Source organism: Schistocerca cancellata, chromosome 2 (genome assembly GCF_023864275.1).
Source record: "Schistocerca cancellata isolate TAMUIC-IGC-003103 chromosome 2, iqSchCanc2.1, whole genome shotgun sequence".
NCBI classification, from domain to species: Eukaryota; Metazoa; Arthropoda; class Insecta; order Orthoptera; family Acrididae; genus Schistocerca; species Schistocerca cancellata.
In genome coordinates this window covers 944,509,317-944,522,311 of record NC_064627.1, presented here as the reverse complement: position 1 = coordinate 944,522,311, position 12,995 = coordinate 944,509,317, and the positions used below count along the sequence as shown (strand labels likewise).

Sequence of the window (12,995 nt, the reverse complement as noted above, 5' to 3'; positions counted from 1 at the left end):
TTGGACAGAACATTGTTGCACTTGTATATAACAAGTGTCCATGCCTGTTGTGAGTGACAAACCAATGAATGTCATGAATGCATAGGCCTAGACATGTGAGATTTCGAAGTGAATTCTTGCTTCAAATGATGTAGACCTCCATCATTGTTGGCAGACAGAACTTGGCAGTCAGCATAGGTTGCAGTGTGCAATGGTGTCATTGTATAATGTTCCTGCCATGGTGGTGCAGTCACCGTTAGGCTATGCACATATGGGCCAGTATTGAAAGAATGGATATAAGAGATTAAACTGGTACTCACATTGTTGATTGCATCTGTGCCTCACTATTGCCAGCCAGTGTGTAGGCAGGGAGTGTGGAGTCCAATGTATTTTACAGTAATAGATTTATTTTCTACACATGCCACCACTGAACACTGCTAATACATGAAAACAGTTAGCTGTGTATGAAAAGAATCTGGGTCACCAATGTGGTTATTTATCTGCTAGCCTCATCGGAGGTAAGAGAAGTAACTCAACTATAAGAAAAAACATGAACTTTATTGCCTGAATAAACTCTATACACAAGAGAGCATGCGTACATCACAACAGCATACCACAGACTGAAGTCCATAGATCTTAGTATTCATCTTTGCAGAAGCTTAGTGGACTAGTGATAGTCATCATACAACCACTAATAAACAAATAAATACAAATGCATGACATTTACTTTGGTGAAAGAAAGTGCTTCTTTTACAGGCATTAGATACAAAAATACAACTCTTAAGAAGATTAAAAAATTATCAGGTTTTCAAATAGTAGTAATTTAGCTGTCTCTGGTAGTGTTTCTGGCAGAGTAATCTTGTGCTGAGTTGATAGGACTACCCTTAAACTATTTTTATAGCCTGTCAGTGACTTAAACATGCTGTATTAATAATGATCTATAAATGTAGAGATAAGAAATCCACCTCTAATTACACAACCATTTCCCTCATCTCAATCTTTTCACAAGTTTTTGAAAAGTGTATCAAGCAGGAATACTGAATCATTTTTCTGAGCAGAACTTGTTAAGTATCTCTGAGTTTGGCTTTTGTTAAAGGCTATCCAAAAAGTGATGAATGAGTTGGGCCACAGTTAAGCAACAATAATTATCATGATGGTATATTCTGTGGTCTTGCAAAAGTTTTTGACTGTGTGGAACAAAAAATTCTACTTGGCAACCTAAAATGTTATGACATTAATACCATCCCAGTTGTCTGGAGAAAGTCATACATGCATAACAGATTGAAGAAGGTCACAATGATAGAATTTGCCACAGGAATGAAACTAACTTGAGATTATCAGAAATATGCATGTGGGACCAACAAGTCCACTCTTGTTTGAAACATAAACAAAAATTTCCAGTGGTCTTGAAGGGTGATTAAAAACTGCCATGTTTCAGTGATGACAAGCATACTACTCAGAGACCCAAGTTCAGTCTAACCAATCATAGCTCAGGTGATAGCTTGTGACATTCGCCTACTTTATTACATCATCAATAGTCCTCAGTGTCAACATACTGTATTGTTATACTGATTGAAAAATGGGGGGTGGGAGTTGAACACTGACTACTGTAAATGATGTTGCCAACAGTTGCACAGCTGCTTCACAGTTCTTTACTTTCACTGTTCACAGCCCCCCAATATTACACAGTTATATGCCCAGTTCACTATTGGTAAATTTTGATAAGCCTCATTAATAAGTTGCAGGCAAACATCAGCATACTGCTACAAGAATTTGCTGTTGAACATCTATGAGCAGTAAATACCTAATCACACAGTTCACTATTTCGAAAATAAAATGAACAGACACTGTCATCATTTTAACACATGGCCTAATTTGTGTTACACTAATTCCATTCTTGTTACTCTAACTGACACAGACTTCCCATCTGAAAATCGGCCATGGACTGACTGACTCAGGACCAAAATCAGGCCTTTATATATTCTCACAATAATAGGTCCTGAAACTATACATAGTTCAATGTTCAATTTACAGAAATTATTATTAAAACATAACTCATTCAATTAAGTGAATACATAAAAAAAATTCTTTCTTTTTAACAGTTTCTTCTACTACAAAAGTTAGGATGAATTATTTGTTTAAATCCTGAAAGTAACAGATAATAGTTATACAAACAATGCTTTTGACAGATCTGGTAATTATTCTGAAATTAAATCAGGGCTGACTTCGCTAACATGTTTTCGAATAGAGCCAAATAAATACTTTAAGAATCCTAGTAGTTCTTCTTCCAAATGTTTATAATTAGTATAGAATTTATATTTGTTTATAAGTCAACAACAGAATTTAAGACTTGAAACAATTACTGATTTCACACTACAGCAAAAGATATGAACTAAGAGCAGTCAAAATAAATTAGGAAATTAATTACATACACAAAACTAAACACAAATTAGATCTAGTGATATATTTCTTAAGACTTGGGGCCAACCTTTCTCTTTTATGAAAATGCAGATTATGCTCATATATGTTAATGGTAGTTAGGCAAAAATGAAAATAAAATGAATTTAAGGATGCAGATGGCAAAACAAGAAAGGAAGTAAAGAGATCCCAGCTTGCTTCATCGTAAGCTTAACACACTTTTCAACTGGTCATAAAGATTAATATTTTGTAGCTTCAAACAAGGAAGAAATACTTGCTATCACCAGAAGCACGCATTAATGGTCACTCACTAAATGAAATACTAAATGTAAAATTCTTCTAGGTCCAACTGGATAATAAATTAAAATGGAGTCAATACATAAACAGACTAATCAAGAAACTCATTTCAGCAAGTTTTGCTGTTAGAAATACCCCTCATTATGTTGACATAAAGACAAAGATGTTGACTTATTTGGGATGTTTTCACCCTGCTTTGTCTTATGACATCATCTATTGTTCAGCGTACATAAAGTAAGACTTCTGAGTAAAGTAGATAACTGCATGTCTTGCGTACGTCACTTTAAGGATCTTTAATTTCTTACATTTGCTTCTCAGAGCTTTTACTTCTTAGTGCTTTTTGTAGCATACAATAAAAATCAGTTTCACCAGAACTGTAATTTGCACAAAAATGATTTAATGTCAATTTGTTGACTTTGGTTGTTTTTCCAGGGTTCAGAGTACAGGTATGTACTTTAGTGTGATGGTTTTCAATAATTTCCTGTATACCATAACAACAAATTCTACAGATTAGTTGATTGTCTGGGTTCAAGGACTGAAAATTTCTATTAGCTACATAGCAAGTTGAAGTGTTTAGTAAAGAGTTACCTTATATATACTGTTTGGACACAATAAATTGACACTTTTTACTGGTGTTACCAGTATCTGAGGAAACCAGCAATAATTGGAATACATTCATTTTCCTTCAAGTGCTGCCAATATTTCACTGTGTGTATCAACTCTGCCTTTTATTAGCACAAAATATGGGTAATTGTGCCAGCACTTTGGGAAGGAGTCAGTACTCCCTTCCCCCACTGCTTCCTCCTCTCAGCAGTCCAAATTCACGGCATTGCCACCTGTCATTTCTGATATCCACTGGGCAAAGCGTCAACTTAATGTTATCAAACAGTAATAATGTGTTGTAAACTGGCTTTTGACCTTACAGATGAAGGTACCATTTTCTTTGAAAATAAATCCACATTGTAATAAAGTAAGTATGAAGCTGCCAATAGAAGATAAACAGCAGCTATTTCATATAACTGAGGAAGTGACAGCCTTATAGAAATTAGCAGTCTTTCTTGCAGGTACTAGGTTAAACTTAGCTGCAATAAGCACAAATTTTATATAGCAGTATAGCACTAGTTTATTGCTAATGTAGCATACAGGTTAAGCTTATATGTTTCATCTGCCTTTTGTTAATATCTGCTTTGACTTGTTCCATATCCCTGAATGTTTTTCTTCTTGATGGGATCTCTGGAACACAGTGAGTGAACAATTGAATGACAATCTCATCATGATGATGGGACATTAGAATATTTACACATTGGACACTATAGATAAAAAATCTAACCAATTACTTATCATTTATCTGTAGCAACTTTGATTTCCCATTTCACATAAAAATGAATAAAGGTTAAGCTTGGACAAGGGATGGATATCATGGAGGATTGATGTATCTTATGGCAGTAAGAGAAACTACTACATAAGTCAAGGGATTAGCTGTAAGTGAAAACACAGTATAATGAAGTCCTACAGTGAATTATTAAAAAAGGAAACACAAGTACAGTGGATAAAAATAAAAGACTCCAAGAATAAAGAAGAAACAGGATTAAAAAATAAACAAATAAAAATGGAGAATATATGCAGCTATGATTGTATCTGATGAGTTAGAAAAGTGTGCCCCATGAATCCTTACCTTCTGATGGCAGTGTGCTACCAATTAGAGAATAAATTTCCAGCAGTTTCCCTGGGGCAGTGGATAAGTCAGAATTCCAATTTTCCTCTTTCTTGCAGAGGTGCTCATCTGGCAGCACTGTAGGAGAGCCCCTTTAGAATCTGGAAGGAGAATGAAGTAGCCCATGGCAAGTTAAAGCTTTGAGTCAGCCAGGAATTGGTGCTTGATTGGCGTTACTGATAACACAATGCCCACAAAAATCAGAAATCAGGGTTTTAATACACAGCTGACTTCAGTTATAAGTTGTACAGTTGTGCAGAAAACTGCTGTTCTTTCACAGATATTTACACTGAAGCACCAAAGAAACTGGTGTAGGCTTGCGTATTCAGTACAGAGGTATGTAAACAGGCAGAATACAACACTGTGGTCGGCAGCATCTATATAAGATGATAAGTGTCTGGCACATTTGTTAGATCAGTTACTGCTGCTACACTGGCAGGTTACCAAGATTTAAGTGGGTCTGAATGTGGTGCTATAGTCAGTGCATGAGTGATGGGACACAGCATCTCTGAGGCAGGGCTGATTTTCCCATACAAAAATTTCACAAGTGTAACGTGAATATCACGAATCCAGTAAAACATCAAGTCTCTGACATCGCTGCTGCTGGAGAAATATCCTGCAAGAACAGTACCAATGATGGCTGAAAAGAATCATTCAGCATGACAGAAGTGCAACCCTTCATTGGCTTTCAGAGCCAAAGGCACACTCACGTACCCTTGATGACTGCACGGCACAAAGTTTTACGCCTCGCCTGGGCCTGTCAACACTGACATTGGACTGTTGATGACTGGAGACATGTTGCCTGGTCAAACAAATCTCATTTCAAATTGTATCAAGTGCATGGACGTGTACAGATCTGGAGACAACCTCACAAATCTGTGGACCCTGCAGGTCAGCAGGGGACTGTTCAAGCTGGTGGAGGCTCTGTAATGATGTATGCTAGGTGCAGCTGGAGTGATATGGGACTCCTGATCTGTCTAGATATGACTCTGATAGGTGACAAGTATGTAAGCATCCTGACTGATCACCTGCATCCATTCATGTCCATTGTGCATTCCAATGGACTTGGGCGATTCCATGAGGGCAATGTACCACCCCACAAGTCCAGAATTTTTGTATCGTGGCTCCAGGAACACTCTCCTTAACTTAAAACTTCTGCTCGCCACCAAATGCCCCAGCCATGAACATTTTGAGCATATCTATGATGCCTTGCAATGTGCTGTTCAGAAGAGATCTCCACCCCCTCATACTGTTATGGGTTTATAGGCAGCCCTGCAGGATTTATGGTATCAATTCCCTCCAGCACTAATTTAGACAATATCTGAGTAAGTGCCATGTTGTGTTGCGGCACCTCTGTGTGCTCACTCACATGGGTCCTACATGATATTAGGTAACAGTATCAGGTTTTTGGGTTCTTCAGTGTATATAGTTATGTAAGTATTAAGCTAGAGTACTGAATAAATTGTCCCTTTAAATATATAGCCAAGGAAGAGACAGTTTATTTTTCTTCCAAAGGAGCATCTTTCCAAATAGACCTACGACAATAAATCTAGTCTGAGTGAGAAGAGTTAGTTTATAAAAGTTTGGTGACAGTTAATTATTAATGAAGTCCAGGTCTGCCAACAAACATTTTGGAGGAAGACTATAGAGCAATATGTTGCATGATTTCTCTTGTGCACTGCAGAATGATAACAGAGTGTGGACACTCACTGTGTTTGCTAGTTTTACTTCACCAGATGCTGTGGAAGCTCTGAGATGACAGACAAGAAGGAATGTTTCATCTTACTTCAGGTATTATAAGGTAGGCAGGTAAAATTGCACATTATCACCCCAGATGAGTCAATCAGGCTTGACTGACTACCATGTCATCCACTGCTACTGGTGTCATTGGATGTGGTATGGAGGGGCATGTGGTCAATACGTTGTGCTCCCTGTTGTTGTTAGGAATCAACTGCATAGGAGTCAGTGACACTTACCAATCAGCTACAGAGATGGATGTCAATTATAACAATTAATTATAAATATTTTTGGTTATTCCACATCTGCAACAAATCTCCTTCACGACTGTATCTTCAGAATGTGATGAATGAGCAAAGTTCTCCAGCTAAAGCTTAGTAATGCTGCTTTTCTTTCCCCTATCTACATGTGTCTACTTGTAATTTGACTGAATTTTTATGAACAAATATAAACTGTAACGTGCCAGTAATGCAATGTTGTTCTTTCTTTCTTAAGTCCTTTATTTATTGTTATTTTGGCACTTGAATAGTCATCATCATACAAATAAGCTTTAACACAATGAAGAGCAGTGTACACATTGGATTTAATACAAAGCTCATCACCATAAACATAAAATTATAGTAGTTTCATGTTAGGAGTTGACCTGCTCTTCCAGTATAAAGGCATATACAGTGTTTCTGAAGAACAGAAATTTGTTAACATCGAGTATAGATTTAGGTGTCAGGAAGTCGTTTCTGAGAGTATTTGTATGGAGTGTAGCCATGTATGGAAGTGAAACATGAACGATACATAGTTCAGACAAGAAGAGAATAGTAGCTTTTGAAATGTGGTGCTACAGAAGAATGCTGAAGATTAGATGGGTAGATCACATAACTAATGAGGAGGTATTGAATAGAATTGGGGAGAAGAGGAGTTTGTGGCACAACTTGACAAGAAGAAGGGACCGGTTGGGAGGACATGTTCTGAGGCATCAAGGGATCACAAATTTAGCATTAGAGGGCAGTATGGAGGGTAAAAATCGTAGAGGGAGACCAAGAGATGAATACATTAAGCAGATTCAGAAGGATGTAGGTTGCAGTAAGTACTGGAAGATGAAGAAGCTTGCACAGGGTAGAGTAGCATGGAGAGCTGCATCAAACCAGTCTCAGGACTGTAGACCACAACAACAGCAACAACAAGATGCAGAATTGTCAATGAATGTTTTGTTGTTTGTGTTGTTAATAAACATTCGCATTTGTAGGAGCAGAAGGTACCTCTCTGATCATGTCTCCTTCTGTTATACACTTTAATAGCTGATGACCAATTATATCACATGTTTTTTAGAATATTTGAACATATTTATTTGTCATTGTGATTTTGTCCTTCACTTGTAGTTGTATACATGTTTCACTGCACATTGCATTTATTACAGTACAGAAGGAATGATCCATGCCACACATATGTCAGAAAGAACGTAACTCTGCTTAGCAACAGTAATTCTTCTGAAGGTGAAGAAACAATATTTTGTGAAGACTTCAAGTTTACTGACACTTACTACAGCATCGTTGATCAGGTATTGTATAAAAAGCCCTCTCATTAGTGCCCAGTAGAAATTTTTTATGGCTCCTGACTTAGCTGTAAGATAAATCTATTTTTATGTGTATAATATGTGATTGTGAGATTTCAGTTGTCTGGTAGTGTACACTATTAGTAAATGCACTGATTCATCATGATACTATCATGAAATTAAATTTTACAATTTCAGAAATATATGGTGTTTCCCTAAATGTAATTATTGTGTCACTCAGTCATGACCTTTGATGTTAACAGTCTGTTAATGGTGTCACTGCACAAATACGGTTTTCAGATACTGTTCCAAGATAATGAATGTTCATTACTGCTGTAGAGGAATAACTGTGACTGATCAGGGCCATCAGTATATAGCTTCCTATGATATGATTGTGCAGTTTCAGCATTCACAGTACAGAACATATACATGTGGTGTGTCTAATAGATGTCCACTGACAATAAAAGTTCTTCAAGGTAAATAAACCTATGTGTTAGCTGGGCCACTCCTCAGCTGCAGTGAGCTATGGCTATACAAATGCCTTAGCATGTGAGGCAGAAAAGAACTCTCATCTCTCTAGACACATCTTCCATGGGACTTAGGGATGTGCAAAAATTTTATGACTCTCTACATTGTGATAGTTACATTTATTCCTCATTGTAGAGATGGTTTAGTGACTGCTCTGCATGTATAAAATACAAAATTCCATCCTCAGATTTGCAGTTCAGGTTTGTTAGAAGACAGTGTACACTGTTAAAATTTTATTTGTTTTTACTTATTTAATTTATTTATTGACATTTTTTGTTTATAGATCATCAAGCTGAGGTCTTTTGCGAACAAAAAATAGGTTGACTAGCGTAATGTAGATAGCACATACAGTAATGGTACATTCATTTGTCTTAGTATTCTAAATATATTATGTGTTACAAGAAAGGACAAGTAGATTAGAATTCACTGAGTAAATATAAACACTTATTTACTAAGAAGGCTTTTAACTTCCTTTAGAACAGCTTTGTTTCACAAGTTTTCAAAGCTTGTAGGAGCTTGTTGAACCATGCCCATTAATATAAGGACTATTGTCAGAAATTTTTAATTTTGTCCTTTGCCTAAAGTAGTTCCCCTTATTTCTAGCATCTTAATTATGTGGGAAAAATATAATAAGTTTATCCAAATACAAGTAAAATACTGTTAGATATTTATGTTGGAGAAAAGTTTCATGTCAGGACTCTCTGGACTTTAGTCCATGCATTAACCTGATGGTTCTTTTCTGTAACACAAATATTCTGTTCAGGCGTAGGTCTGCCGCACAACCCCAGAGTTCAATACCATAACTAAGAAATGGATAAACTGTTCCACAGTAAACAATTTTTAGTGTTTGGATTGGCACTATTTTTGCCAATTGACTCATAAGATACAGGATACTGCTGATTTTCTCATACACAGAAGTAATGTGGTTTACCCAAGGGAGGTTTTTGTCCAAGTAGACACCAAGAAATTTAATGTTATCTGTTTCTGCTGATGTAAAACCACAAATATTGTTTATTTCAGCCTCATGAGAACCAGTTGTTTTAAATGTTAGTAGCTGAGATTTACTGATGTTGGTGTTTAGGCCCTGATGTAAAAATAGGTGGTTACTTCCATCACACCCTTAGTTGCAACTGAGTGTAATGTAGAGTACTTGCTTTAGGCCTATAATAGACTAACAAAGCAATCAGATAATTCTGCCATCTGCCAGTTAACAACTATATTAAATTGAGGAGGTACTTTATAAGGTACATATATTGTAATTCAGTGTAATGTTATGGGCAATCACTAATCCAAAATATGTTGATTACAGATGCACAAGTAGGAATGACCTTTGTAAGATCACATGTAAACAGTCATAATATCAAATATTAGTGAAACAGCACTAATGTCAACTGAATAGATTTCAAAAATCAAGAACTTATACAAGACAATAATTCACTATCTGCCTCCACCAAAAGTAGTGCAGTGGGATTAAGACAAATGTGCTGAATTCAGGACAAGGGTGGGAGTGGGAGGGGGGTGGGGGTGGGGGGGGGGGGGACTGGCCAACTACATCTCCAGTCGTCCTGATTTGGGTTTTTCTTAAGAGGTTAAGGCAATTGCTGTTCACGTTTCTCTGAAAATGACGCAACCAATGTTCTTCACTGTTCTTGGTATATCCAAGCTTGCAACCTGCCTCTAATGACCTCATCACTGATGGGTTGTTGAACTGTACTTATTCTTCTTTTCCCCAGTGTTCTTCTCAATGGAAACTCTGAGAATGACACTATGATAACTGGAAAAACACTATTTCAGTTGGTTGGAAATAAACAGTTATTGATTGTTTTAAAAATAATTTATTATCCAACACAATTACACTAATTTCAAATGAAATGACTGGTTTCAATTGGCAACCCTCAGAACACAAAACAGATGCCATGTTTCAGTACCACCACTGCAGAAACCACAAACCCCATTGTCAACAGCTTGCTTTCTTTTATCTAAGGCTGACTGATGTTGGTAGAAACCAGTGATTTTGTTTGAAATTTGTGTGACTGTGCAGTACAGTGGATTACTTTAATTACCAGTATGATAAATAACTGAACAGATATGGTCCACTGTTGTTTTTACATGAGAACCAACTGTCATTATCACCACTCAATGGCTCATCAGGGCCAGTAGGTGGTGCTGGTATAATCAGGTATCAAGGTATTGACAATCAAATCATTTTTAATGAAGATAAATTATCTAATTCCAAAAGAAAAGTGTGTTAAAATGGCAGAGAGATCTAGTCCAGAGCAGCCTTTTCTCCTGACAATCTTAAGGGGAAACTGAAAGATAATTTGTTTCTATTGAGGTAATCCACAAAATATGTTCCATTTTCCCCTGAGCCTTCTTGTGTACAAACTGATAGGTACACAGTGTAAAAACTGAACATTTTCTGTTATTATTCAAAAGCCTCTTTGCTTACTCTGATAGTTGTGTAAGTCTGGAATTTCTAATGGTATTTGGGAATTCTTGACACAATATCATTATTGCTGTTGATGATGACATATTCTAGGAGCTAGAATTCCAGAGATCTTGGCAGTTTTTATTTGAACTGCTTCACATAACCTAGGCATGATTGCTAAGTGACATTCATTGCTTTAACAATGGTCAGTTGAGATGGGGTGACTACAATGAGAGCATTGCCCACAGGAGACAAACTTCTGGGACTGAGTCCCAGTTCACACACTGTTTTAATCTTGTTGAAAGTTTAAAAAAATGCTGACACTCTGTTGCAGTGTGAAAGATTCAGTCTGGATACAATGAGATCAGTTGTCTGATGAATCACACGTGATATATGGCAGCTGTCTTGCACTCCAAACATAAAAATCTGTCTATAAAGAGTCCACATTGGCTTTAAAAGCATCCAAATAGGCTTATTACTTTCAGTTACTGCTGTGATTCTGATATGGCCCCATATTGAAAAATACTCGATGCTTTGCATAAGTGACTATTACTTACCGTGTTACAGATATGAATTTAAACACGATAATATTTACTCACTTTGTGTCTTATATGTCCACCTGCTTAGCTGGGTGGTAATTTGCCTGCCTCCCATGCAGTAGGCCCGGGTTCGATTCCTGGCCGGGTTGGAGATTTTATCCGCTCGTGGACTGGGTGTTGTGTTGTCCTCATCGTCATTTCATCTTCATCACCGCCGCTCAAGTCCCCCAATGTGGTGTCGACTGAAATAAGACATGCTCTTGGTGACTGAACTTCCATAAAAGGGGCCACCCGGCCAACGATGCCGTACACACACTTCATTTCATTTGTGTCTTATATGAATTCATACAAGAAAATCTAATTCCCAGTGAATTTTGTATAAGAGCAGGAGAATAATTTTATTGCAACAAGTGTCTGTGTCATACAACAGTGTGTCATTTTCTTGTAATTCAGAAGACATGTATTTTCTACATTAACACGTCTCTCCATAACTCAATATCTGAGGCCTGTGTACCACAATATGTAGTGTTAACTGAATTCACTAAACAAGGTCAATGTTCAAAACCTGACTTCCTAAAGGAGTACATAGTGACAGGGATAATGAAAGATACAAGATTTCTAAGTGCCTTTGCATATTGGAAGAAGGTCTCTGGTGAACAGTATTGGTTCATTTTTTGTCCTGATGCCATTGTAAGGATATCTGATATGAACAGCTGTTCCCACGTAGGCATCTATAATAATTGATTGCATGACCAAGATAAGGTAAACAATAATTATCATCAGGTACTAGAACTGAGACTGCTCCGCTACATCTAGTACACATGGTGCTGACTGGTCAGACCTGGTGGCGTCAGCATGTGCCTTTCAGGAACCTGGTGCAGTGCTGTGGTGCTTGGTGTGGCTGGCACCCAGTGATTAAGCTGCAGTGCAGGTTCAACTGGTGCCCAGTGATTAAGCTGCAACATGGGCAAGCTGGCGTCCAGCACTGAAGCTGCAGCATGGGAGCTGCTAGTGCCTGGTGATGAATCTGCAGCATGTGCACACCTGGCAATGAAGCTGTGATATTGGCAAGGTGGGTGGGAGCATCAGAGAAGCCACTGAGTAGTGTCGCCATAGGCTGGCTTCGTTGTTTGGTAGGATGCGGCACTTGATCTGTGGCAGTAGCCTGAGATGTGATGATGGTGATGAGCCAGTGAGGTGAGTGATTAGGTGGCGCAGTGAAGCCAATGAGCTAGCTGCTTAAGACATAATGATTTCAATGGGCTTTAAAGGGGGTGATGGGGCTTTGATTGATGGGCTGTAGGATGCAGCCATTGTAAAATGCAGAGTGGGACCTCTCTGCGGATAGATGGGCCATGGCCTATATAGGCAGGTGGACAGATACACATGTGGCAGCACGTGACTACAGAAGAACAGGTTTGCGATCACAGTGCTGCTATCGATGTTACGCATGTAGCGAATGTAGAAGCTGGCATCTGTGGTGGAGAAGAGCCTACAGCCAAGCAGCTAGAATACGCACAAGATGTGGGTGTAGTGCGAGCAGTTGTAATGGGTAGGCTATATGGCAGGATATAATACTTCAAATAGTAAATATTACTATTGTCATTAAGTGTGTCCAGATTTTCTCAGAAGAACTACATGATATTTTGTAAACAAAGGTGGAATGTGTGCTAAAGACGATGGAGGAAATTTTTGAAACTTTAATTTTATCTGTTGTAAATTATTTGCCTTTTACTGTATTAATGATTTTTTTTTTGTAAGTTGTTGGCGTGAATGAATTTTTTTCGTAAGTTATTTGCGTGTGCGGTC

General features: G+C 37.7%; 1 protein-coding gene across 1 annotated transcript in view; it reads left to right on the top strand.

The window, feature by feature from the left end:
- LOC126148896 (organic cation transporter protein-like) overlaps positions 1-12,995 on the top strand; it is a 146,031-nt gene that overhangs the window by 77,649 nt on the left and 55,387 nt on the right. Inside the window, exon 3 of the mRNA XM_049915783.1 lies at positions 7,557-7,697. Within this exon, the coding sequence (XP_049771740.1) occupies positions 7,557-7,697 (141 nt within the window). The remainder of the gene's footprint in view (positions 1-7,556; positions 7,698-12,995) is intronic.